Below are 12,305 nucleotides of genomic sequence, written 5' to 3'. Positions count from 1 at the left end.
TTCAATGCACTCTCACTCAAAATACTAACAGGCTTCTTTTTTAGAAGTTGATAAGCTGACTCTAAAATTTATAGAGGAGTTCAAAAAGAACCTTAGAATATTCAAATTGGTTTTGAAAAATAACAACAAAATTAGAAGTCTTAAGTTACCAGACTCAAAACTTAAAGCTAAAGTAAGCAAAACAGCATTATAATAAGACAGTATCAAAAAGACAAGTCAAAATAACAAAATAAAATTTTAAATAAAAAGAAGTCCATACTTCTTAGGTCATTCCATATTTTTATAAAGGCACCAAATGAATCAAGTGGGAGAAATTGTAACACAGAATATTCAACAAATAATGCAGGAACAATCCTTAAGATCAAAATAAAGCAACTCATTCCTTTCATAATATAATAAACAAAATTTGAAATAGGCCTAAATGTAAAAGTCTAAAACCAAAAAGCTTCCAGAAGAATATTATCTGTATAACTTGAGGGTAGACAGGTTTTTGGACAAGACACACAAAATTAATTACCACAAAAGAGTGATAAAATTTACTGAAATTAAAAACACTATTAATCAACAGATACCAGAAAGAATATTATTATGGTTTGGACATGAGGCGTCCCAAAAAATCTCATGCTAGGCAATGCAGGAATATTCAGAAGTTAAATGATTACATTACAAGAGCTGTAACCTCATCAGTGGATTAATCCATTTGATGAATTAATAATCTGAATTAACTACTGGGTCCTAATTGTAGGCAGGTAGGGCAGGGCTGGAGGAAGTAGGACACTACAGCATCCCCTTGGGGATTATATCCTTTGGCCTTCTCACAGGCAAGCTCATACTCCCTCCCCCACACCCCTTTGTGTTTCCTGACTGCCATGAGTTGAGCTGCTTTCCTTCACCACTCCCTTCCACCATGATGTTCTGCCTCTGCTTCACGTCAGGCCCACAGAGATGGAGTCTGGCCTACCATGGTCCGAACCTCTGAAACCATGAGCCTAAAATAAACTTTTCCTTCTATATGTTGTTCTTGTCAGGTATTTTGATCATAGTGACACAAAGCTGACTAACAAAAATGATTAGAAGAACTCAGACTGGGAGAGACTATTTGTGAAATATATAGCTTACAAAAAAATCAGAAATATATGAAGAATTCTTATAACTCAATAATAAAGCAGCCCCTCAGCAGGGAGTCACCAGGAGGACTGGGCTACAAAAGCTGATACTCTTAAAGGTGAAAGGGGAAAAGGAGTTTTAAAAATAAAAACTTTGAATTTTGGTAGTCTTACATCTGATATGAATAATAAAGGATACATGTTTGTACTGTCAATATTATGCTAACACCCTACTACTGAAAATTTTGTAATATTAATACATATATTATCATGTCACTGATGTTACAATTGCTCTAATATACAAATAAGAAGAGACAGTGATTTGAACAGAATTATGTTTTAATTTTAAAGCTAGAATAATGTTAAGATGAATCATTAAATTCTCCTGATTTTTAAGAGTAAAAGTCTAAAACCAAAAAGCTTCCAGAAGAATATTATCTATGCTCTCAACAAATACCATAACTGAGTCATTTCTGAACGTTCATATTTTTTATACTATTTAAAAATTTGGGGTGCTATTGTTGAAAGAGAACTAAAAGAATTCTGAGAAACTATTCTATATCATAAGTTAATTTACCACAATTTTTTTCTAAGGAATTTATTATAGTTAGTCATAAAGGGAAAAAAAGAATTGAATTCAGTTAACAGTTTTTGTTATTTTCATGTAGCAATGTGAATTCTGCTCCATTAATTCTATCTATCTCTTCAAAACAAAAGAACTTATTAAAATATTGCATTGATTAGAGTAATTATTGTAGTTATATTTGTATACTTTTGTTACTAAATGAGCAATAATCTCCAACATCAATTATTATAAAGATGTATTAAAATAAAAATAAATTAATCAGTGGAGATACTGCCTATTTTCCCATAATACCCCAGAGGTACAAAACTTGAACGCCACTCCTATTTCTTGTGAATAATTTTGTTAACAATTTTAAAAGCCCTTGAATGATAATTATTATAATCCAGCAATAAATGCTTATGCAAGCAAGGGTATAATATAATGTGAAGACAAAAAAATAATTGGTTCTCATTCTTTCTACTGTTTTCTTGGATACTAACACTCATTAGAATGAAAATCATCAGTCTTATCATGTATTTCTTTTACACATGAATGTAAACTCTGTTAAACATGCAAACACACTCACAATACTGGTCACAGCAGCAGTGAATAGTGAAATAAAGACATTTTCTATTTATTTTATAAAAATATTAATTCAAAACGGCTTTTCATGTGCGGTTGAATGGGCTTACCAAAATCAAACTGAAACTTGGTGAGAACTGGATCCTGTACAGTGGAAGCTTATGAAACCAACTGAAATACTGACCTTATATGCTTGCATGAGCATATGGATGACACCTGGGGCACCATGGCACCAGTGGACCAATCGATCTGTTTCATTGCTTAATGAAGATGGATAATTCCCAGATCGAAATTTCTTGTGGCGTACATAATCGATACTAGGCTTCACCATTTCTATTAAGGTTTCTTGGTCCACTTTTGCTGCAGGCTTTAAAGAAACAAAAACAAAACAACTTTTCTGAATTTTTTAAAAAATCTTTGTATCAATGGCTAATATAATAAAGCATAAATTACCTGGAATACTGAGGAACATATAAAATTAGAATTAATTCAATTATTTGTTTTAAATACTTAGGCGGACCTTTGTTTATTTCAACTCTCTTTAAAATCTCTCTAAAATTTATTAGTGTCAGAAAAGATATATTTTATTTTTACTTTGATGCATTAGGATCGTCAACTTGAAGTCATTATATAGCAAGGGAGAAGACTAAGCTGAATCTCTAATGAATCCAGGACTATGAAGGATTTTATTTAGATGTTTTTTTGGTCCAAAAACTGATCCTTGATTTCTTCCCATGTGGCTCTTATCCCAATTCTCCCAAATCTATTAACTGGCTTTGTCACTGCAGGCAAATAATAAAAATAACAACAAAATAACAATAATAATATTATTATAGAAAAATTGTTGTATTTATTATTATATAATATTATACAATTGTTATTACATTATTACTAATTATTTTGGTACTGGTTATTGTTGTTGTTGTTATTATTATTATTATTATTATTATTATTATTATTAATTATTTTGGTACTGGAATTAAACCCAGGGACATTTTAGCACTAAGCTATATCCCCAATCCCTTTTATTTTTTTGTTTTGAAACAGGATCTCACTAAGTTGCTGAGGATCTTGCTAAACTGCTGAGGCTGACTTCAAATTTGCCATCTTCCTGTCTCAGCCTCCCAATTATCCAGAGGTAATATAAATTATAATGGTAAAGTGAAATACTACTTACAATTGTTATTATTATTGTTCTATTAAAGCCAAAGAAAATCTACAACATGATGTTTTCTTCTATAACACAAAATGAAAACCTCATTTCTTTAAAAGTTAATTTTGTTAAACACAAAGAAAAGAGATAATTTTAAGGATCATTAATGTTTCTAAATTTCACATAAGTAAAACTACTTTATTATGTTTTTAATTTAATTTACATATTAGAAAATCTTTAAGTGTTTTCCTTGACACACATTTAGAGATTAGATTTTTGTTTTTCAAACTACAGGTCATGCAATATATTTCCAAAAAGGCTAACCAGTAATTTTAAAAAGTTATTTTACACAGATAATGTAATCAAATAGTTTTACATGTCAAAAAAATGTTTGGGAAGCTTATTTCAAAAAGCAACATTCAGTGTTTCTTCCCAGGATACAACTGTGATTTTGTTTGTATTTTTGCTGTATCTTCATATTTCCTGAATATTTCTAAAAATGCCTGCATAGTGTAGACTTACTAATTCTAGACTTCATCTATGGGATTCTCCTGTGGCAGGCAGATGATTATAATTTCCCTTTTCAAATCATCCCAAGAGAATTTTATTCCATCACCAATTTTTGTTACATTCATATTCACTGTGCTCTTTACAGACTGAACTATGTAAATATTTCTTGCTGCTTAGACAAGGAACATACTAAAGTACATATCTTAAGAGTTTTATTACTTTCAGTTTTTCCAAAAGTTAGTAACTTTCTCACTCTTTTATTTAGTTGGTTTTCTTTGAATTGCCATCTAAGTTTTTTTCTCATGCACAGTTTGCAAAGTCTCTCAATTTAATTTTCCACAAAGTCAAAACTGCTGATTTTTTTTTTCCTCATGGAGAAAGCTCTTCAATCTCATTCCATTCTTTTTTTTATTAAATTGGTTGTTCAAAACATTACAAAGCTCTTGACATATCATTTTTCATACATTTGATTCAAGTGGGTTATGAACTCCCATTTTTACCCCAAATACAGATTGCAGAATCACATCGGTTACACATCCACATTTTTACATAATGCCATATTAGTGACTGTTGTATTCTGCTACCTTTCCTATCCCCTACTATCCCCCCTCCCCTCCCCTCCCATCTTCTCTCTCTACCCCATCTGCTGTACTTCAATTCTCTCCCTTGGTTTTTTTTTTTTTTTTCCCATCACAACCTCTTATATGTAATTTTATGTAACAATGAGGGTCTCCTTCCCTGCAATTTTCCCTGCAATTTTCTCATTCCATTCTTAATCAGTTATTTTCTAGGACTTGTGTACAACTGCTGTACTGGGACAGCCACCTGTCAACTTCATGGAGATTCCATTCCCTCTCTCTTGTACAGGGTCTCTTTTCCTGGATTTCTCTCTTAGTTAACTCCCTTCTAGTAGCTTCCTGAGATAGGATGCAGGGGAATTAATTTTTTTCTTTTTTTTTTTGAGAGAGAGAGAGAGAGAGAGAGAGAGAGAGAGAGAGAGAGAGAGAGGGAGAGAGAATTTTTAAATATTTATTTATTTATTTTAGTTTTCGGCGGACACAAACATCTTTGTATGTGGTGCTGAGGATAGAACCCGAGCCGCACGCATGCCACGCGAGCATGCTACCGCTTGAGCCGCATCCCCAGCCCATGGAATTAATTTTTTGAGACTGGGATATTTAAAACTGTCTTTGTTCTAGCCCACATTTAATTGATAATTTTCAATGCTGAAAATCATTTTTACTCAGAACATGAAGGCGTTTCCATTTCTCTTTTAGCTTCAATGAAACTGCTGTAAATTCCAATGCTATTTTGATGTCCAACCTTGGTATATGACCTTTTTCCTCTTGAAATTTTAACATATCTCTTTAAGTTTTCACAATAATGTGGTACGGATAATTTCCCCCATTTATTATATAACAACTTGGTAAGTTTTTTCCAATATGGCAACTCATGTCCCTTGGTTCTAGAACATATTCTTTTACTACATTTCTTAAAATTTCCTCCCTGCTATTTTGTACTCTCCTTTACCAGAAGTCCTATTAATCAGATGTTGGACCTCCTAAATTAATCCTATTATTTTCTTTTCCCACTGTTTATTTCTGTCTGCTAAGATATTTGATTTCCAAACATTGTTATAATTAAAAAAAAACAAAAACTATTTTATGTGTGTGTGTGTGTGTGTGTGTCTTGTTTTTGTTTTATTTTGTTTTGTTTTTGGTGGTGCTGGGAATTGAACCCAGGGCCTTGTGCATGAGAGGTAAGTACTCTACCAACTAAGCTATATCCCCAGCCCCAACTATTATATTTTTAATTTTTAGAGCTCTTTCTTATTCCTCAAATGTTTCTTGTATGCAACTGCTTCTCTTATTTGCCTAAAGACATTAATTATTAATTTGATTTCTGGAATGTTTTCTTTTTCTTCCTAGAATATATGTTCTGAGTTTCTTTTTTCAACTTGTTTATTAGGTCTCTCATCTTTCAAGTTGGAGACTTCCTTCAAATGTCTGAAAATTCTTTGGCTGTTTGTCTATATTTTGTATAAAGTAGTACAAAGCTCACTGAATATACTCTAAACACGGGGGGATTTGTTCAATAGTAGAAATCACTTTAGAGTTGTAGGATAATTTTTTAATCGGGATTCTACAAACAAAACAGAACCAATATGGTATATTATACAGAGAAAAAGACTTTTAAGAAACTGACCAATATATTTAAGAGTCTTGAGTCCAAATATGAATGGCATTATCAGAAGGCTGAAGACTCAAAAGTGTTGCAGGTCATATCCAAAGGCAGTCTGCTAAATAACCAGAAAGGGCTAATGTTGCAGATGAAGTGAATTCTAAATACAGTCTGCTGGAAGATAGCCTCTTACTTAGCAGGGAAGTTCTGCCTTTGGTTGTATTTAAACATTCTATTGATTGGATAAAGGTCCCCACTCATATTATGGAAGACAATTTACTCAAAGTCCACCAATTTAAATGTAAAACTTATTCAAAACCACCCTCACAGAAACATCCAGAATAATTTTTGACCAAATATCTGGGTACCATGGCTCAGCCAAGCTGACACATATAATTGATCATCACAGATTTCTAGCTAACTTTTTTAATGGGAACTTTCAAATACCTATGTCTGTAAATCTTTTATCTGAGCTTGTTTTCTCAAAAAAAGGAGACTTCAATCCCTCATCTGGTGTATGGGTGGAGTTTTCATTGGCCAGGGGTTGAGGATATGTCTGAGGCTGGCTGTGACAAAGGGTGATCTCATCATACAACTACTTAGACTTTCATTCAAGCCCCCTTCACCAACCTCTATACCTGGCATCTCTAATCAGAATAGTAGATTCAATTCTTTCAGACTATTGCAGTTTAGACATGAAGTGTCCCCCAAAAGCTCATGTGTGAGATAATGCAAGAAGGTTTAGATGTGAAATGATTGGGTTATGAGAGCCTTAACTCAATCAGTGAAGTAATCCTCTGATAGGGATTTACTGAGTGGTAAGGATGACAGGTAGGATGTGGCTTGGGGAGGTGGGTCACTGGGAGCATGTATTAGGGGTATATGTTCTGTCCCTGGAAAGTGGAGTCTCTGCTTCTTGGTGGCCATGTCCTGACCTGTTTTCCTCTGTCACATTATTCCACCATGATGTTCTGCCTCACCTTGAGCCTTAAGGAATAAAGCCATCTATCTATGGACTGAGATCTCTGAAACTATAAACCCCAAAAATAAACTTTTCCTCCTCTAATTGCTCTTGTCAGGTCTTTTGGTCACAGCAACAAAAAAGCTGACTAAAACAGACCTAAATCCTCTTTGTTTCCAGCAGGAGTTAAGAGGTGAAATAGTCATCTCACTTTGCTGGATGGAGATACTTACAAAGAACCAATGGCTCCTTATAAAAATGTTTGTAGAGCCCTCTGCTGACCTGCCCTCACTGCCATATAGACACATGTCTCATGCCACTTTTATGGTACATGTCACTTGAAATTCCTTAGTCATAGGGTTTGCAAGAGAAACTGGCTTGATTCCTTCTGGCAGCCTCTAATTTATTAAGGCACTTTTGTGTGATCTTCTTCTATCCTGTTAGGACATTTGTCATTCATTCACCTCTTTCCAGTTTATATATTCACAGTTTGGGGCTCTAGGTGTCTTCTAGTTTCATTTTGGAATGTGAGTTTCTACTTTATTATTATTATTATTATTATTATTATTATTATTATTATTATTTTGAAAGGATTTTCAAGAGAAGAATTGTTTTAGTTATGCCATTATGAATTTGAAGTTCTATTTAAGTGACAGCACACAATGGATAATACCACCACAGGACAATGCTACCACACCAGCAGGAGATGTGGAACAGGGGAAAGAAATTCAAAGTCAGCTCTCAGCCAGTGCCATCACACTGCTTAACATCTCTTTAAAAAGATAAGGATTTCTAAATAGAATACTAAATAGTGTAAACATGTTTCTCATTTTAAAAGCACAAGAGGGGAAAATTTCATGATTTGTATTTCTCTCAAAGAAACTCCTAATATGCAACAAAATCAACCTCAACATCTGAATCTAAACCACATCAGTGGGGATCTCACATTATTATGTTTTTCCTAATGGTTTTATGAGTTCAGGTTCCTGAGCTACCAGTTAAAACACCTTTCTGGAGTATATCCTGTGATGTTTAATTTTGTGTGTTCACTTGACTAGGTCAATGAGGTACCCCAATACGTTATTTCTGGGTATGTCTGAGAGTGTCTTTCTGATTGAGATTAGCAATTGAATTGCTGGACTCAGTAAAGTAGGTGGTCCTTTTCAATGTGTGTAGGCTTCATCTAATCCACTGAAGTCATAAGTAGAACAAAGGAGGAAGAAGTTGCACCTTCCCACCAGCCTGCCTACTTAGAACAAAGACATCAGTCTCTTCCTGACCCTTGACTATGATTTACACCATCAGGTCCCAAGCTTAGAAATGGCAGATAGTGGGACTTCTCAGCCACCATAATTGCACAAAGTCAATTCCTATAATAAATTCCTTCAGGTATGTGTATGTGTATGTGTATTTACATCTCCTGTTGGTTCTGTTTCTCTAGAAAACTTTAACACACAAACATCACACTATAACATCTCTTTAAAAAAAAAAGTAACTGTTATTTCAAAATTCAGATGAAATTCTGGTTATTTTAGAAATGCATGCTGCACTTTAAAGAAAATCCACAACTGGAATATATGCAAGTTTACTTTTATAGTAATTAACAAAGACTGCTAATTACCAGAAAAGAAAGTTTTGGTCCTGTTTAGATATGAATTTTCTATTTTATTTTTAGCATTTATTTTTTAGTTATAGGTAGACACAATACCCTTATTTAATTTTCATGTGGTGCTGAGGATCGAATCCAGTACCTCATGCATGCTAGGCAAGTGCTCTACCTCTGAGCCACAATCCCAGCTCTCTATTTTCCTTTAGGCATAGTGTAGTACTTTTTTTCAAAAAGGAAAATAAAAAAATTTAAAATAGGCTTTCAGTCAAAAGATATCTAAATTCTAATCCTTATTCCTTGACTCACTAGCTTTGTGATTCTGTAAAATAAAGAAAGGCATAATTTTAAGAAAGAAAAAGGAGGTTGTATACTTAGCACAGAAGAGGGCCTTAGGCCATGAAGCTAGAAGCATCCGTCGAGGTAATACCTGGGATGGGTTTCTAACTACTTCACAGAAGTACAGGTTCTTAATTCAGTAGGTGACAAGGATAATTAAGAGACAAGATCATAACCATAGCAATAAACTTGTTAAAATTTCAGAACATGACTGATAAGTTGGGGGCATCTGAATATAACAAAAGTTCTACCTCAGTTTGGATTCAAGAGGCCCTTTTACTCCCTGAAGATCCATCTGTATTAAAAAAGTTTCCACTTCAATCAGCAGGAGGACAAGGAAAGAAGAAAAGCATGGGTGAAAAACAACTAAATGTACTCTTGGGAAGCAGAGTTTAAGCAACTGTGATTCAAAGGAGGAGCTTGTTTCAATTTAGCCAGCTTGGTTTGTCTAAAAATTTCATTTCCCATTTGTATTTGACCTAATATATTATAATATAGTTGCTGTATTAGTATTTCAGAATTTTGTTATTTACCTGCATTAACATATAGTAGATCCCAGACATGCCATGGGCTGCTCCAACATACTGCTTCCTGTGCCACTGATACAATAGGGGACAGCGATCAGTTTTTCTTTCTTCTCTTGATAAGGTTTTACCGGATTCAATAATAGCATTGACTACCTACAGAGGCAATGAGATTCCATAAATCTAAAAAATTGTACATGCATGCTTGTTCTGGTCTAATTAACATTAACACTTATGTATACATAGAGAGATTATTAATCTAAAACTCTTTAAACAATTAGTAGCTAACATAGTCATTTTTATCTCATAAATTAATAAATGTGGGCAGAGAGGACTTAGAAGACAACATCAGAGTAGAAAAAGAAAAAAAAGTCTAAGAAAGGAATCAAAAGTTCTTTATAAAAAACGTCAACTAAAATCTGGAAAAACTTCCCATTAAAAATGGTCCCAGACTTTTTAGTTGCTTTGTAGCTGCAATGTTTTGCCCAAAAGACTGGCAAACACACTTTTCAGGAAAGACTGTAGGACTTAGATTCACTGATGAAAAGCTCATGCAATGTGGTCAGTTGTGGCTTGAAGGATTTTAGTCAGATCACAAGAACATCATGTTTGGAATGACTATGTGGCAAAGACACTAATTGTTTCCTCAAACCCATGTTCTTCTCATCATTTTGGTGGAGTACTCCAAGTTTTAGCTGGCATCTGGTCTCCTACCTAGAAACAGCTGAACACAGTCATTTTTTCTAATTTCTGGCAAAGGGATGTGAGCAGACATGAGATGGGCAACTTACAGATGGAGTCCTTACAAAGGATGATGCTTTTTCTCCCTTTCCTTTCTTCCTAGGACTAAGGGTACCAAACTAGCATTGGTCATACAGGTAAAGATACGCTTTTAGCAAAGCAGAGTAAAAAGAAGATAGGTCACCAGATATAGTCACCTCAGAGAACTCACAAAAGAAAAATAAACATTCAAACTTTTTGAAGCTGCTGTTGTTGCTTGGTTCCTGTAAAACCAGTTGTATCAATAAAAGATGAAGAAGAATATAGATTTTTGCTTTTTAGTACTGGGGATTGAACTCAGGGGCACTCTACCACTGAGCCACCTCCCCAGCTCTATTTTGAATTTAGAGACAGGGTGGAGTTGCTTAGCATCTCGATTTTGCTGAGGCTGGCTTTGAACTCTTTATCCTCCTGTCTCAGCCTCCCCAGCTGCTGGGATTATAGGCGAGCACCATGACACCCAGCAGATATTGAGTTTTTAAAAAAATATCCCTAAAAAGAAAAGCAGCTAATTTGTAATTTTTATGAGATGTTTTAAAAAGCTAATTCAACCTAGAAGCAGAGCCTTAATACTAACATAACTCCATCCTAACAGATAGCTTTGAATACCCACAGGTGTCAGTAATCCCACAATACCTCTTTAATGGCTGATTCACACACAGTGCCAGGGCCAATCTCCGTGTTCAGGTACAGTAAGGCATACAGATAACCTGCTCGACCGAACAGCAGCTCATCAGGAAGCTCTGATTCTTGGCAGACAATGCTTCTGTGCAGCTGCAAAAGTCTAAGCAACAAGAAAAAATTCTGTTTTCTCAAATGTGCATGTCTAAAATGCTTCTTTCCGAAACAAGTAACTCATCACTTTAGAAATGTATTTATTTTTAAATTTAAAACTATGATTTAAAAAAGCACCCCAAATTCCCAAAACAACTAGAATTTCTCCACTTTACTAATTCTTCTTTCAAATGTAAAAATTATGAGCAAAAAAACCTGATCTGAGAATATAGCTCAGTGGTAGAGTGTGTGCCTAGCATGTACAAGTGTAACAAGGACTTAGACTTCAACTTAGACTTCACTTTTGTCTGCAAATGCCCCATGGGTGACTAAAAGCAGAAGCGAAGATTTGGCCTCTCTGCCTCCATTATCTAAGTCTGGTGGATAAACATCTTATAATGAGTTGAAGCTTTCCTTCACCCCATCCCTTGCCCAGCAACGTCAAGTGCAATTTTCTTATTTGGAAAAGGCCCAGCCTGACCAGTCATGAGATAATGATGGACAAAGCACGCCTGATCAAGATCACCTATTTGGAAGTTAAGAAAAGCCTTCAACAGTGTAAACAACCTTGCACTTACTCCTCTTTCTATAAAACCTCAAAGTAATTGTCAGTCCCTCAAAGACAGGACTAAGGCCATGGGTCCCCTTGTCTTCCTGGTGTAGCTATACTGATTAAAGTTCCTTTCACACTCTATAATTACCTTTCCTGCTTAGCTTTTTAGCAAGTAGCTACGCCTACTTTTTGGATACCCAGAGTCAGGCCTCTGTTACAAGACCCTAGGTCCCAACCTCAGCACCATTAAAGAAAGAAACAAAAAAAATCTTTCTGTTCAAAATGTATACCTTTATATTTATTCTAAACCATGTAACATAATTCATCTAGCATTAGAACAAAGTGATTTAAAATCTAAATAAAAATGGCACTGAAATGCTGCCAGTGCTTAGGAATGAGTATGAATCATTCTAACTTTCAACAGACATTAACTAACATATACTAGATCAGGTCCTAGAACTAAGCCCTGATTTCTACTTCTTCAAGAAGGAATATAAACCAATAAGTACAATGAAACATATTCCTTACTTGCTCTTCATTAATATAACTAATCAGTTAAAAGTTAAACTATGATTAATTTATTCTTGTGGATCTACAGCATTGTGAGCTAATTTTCATGCATTGAGGGCAACCAAAAATTATTTAGGAAAAATGATTAAAGTCCCTCTGAA

At 34.5% G+C, this 12,305-nt stretch overlaps 1 protein-coding gene across 9 annotated transcripts in view; it reads right to left on the bottom strand.

Annotated features, from left to right (window-relative positions):
* Lancl2 (LanC like glutathione S-transferase 2) overlaps positions 1 to 12,305 on the bottom strand; it is a 199,716-nt gene that overhangs the window by 55,964 nt on the left and 131,447 nt on the right. For all 9 annotated transcript variants that reach the window (XM_071614820.1, XM_071614814.1, XM_071614810.1 and 6 more), the window contains 3 exons: positions 10,944 to 11,091; positions 9,537 to 9,683; positions 2,438 to 2,620 (listed from right to left, as the gene is read on the bottom strand). In XM_071614820.1, coding sequence (XP_071470921.1) covers positions 2,438 to 2,620; positions 9,537 to 9,683; positions 10,944 to 11,091 — 478 coding nt within the window. The remainder of the gene's footprint in view (positions 1 to 2,437; positions 2,621 to 9,536; positions 9,684 to 10,943; positions 11,092 to 12,305) is intronic.

The sequence above is a fragment of the Marmota flaviventris genome, chromosome 1 (genome assembly GCF_047511675.1).
Source record: "Marmota flaviventris isolate mMarFla1 chromosome 1, mMarFla1.hap1, whole genome shotgun sequence".
Lineage (NCBI taxonomy): Eukaryota > Metazoa > Chordata > Mammalia > Rodentia > Sciuridae > Marmota > Marmota flaviventris.
This window is presented reverse-complemented; position numbering and strand designations above follow the sequence as displayed.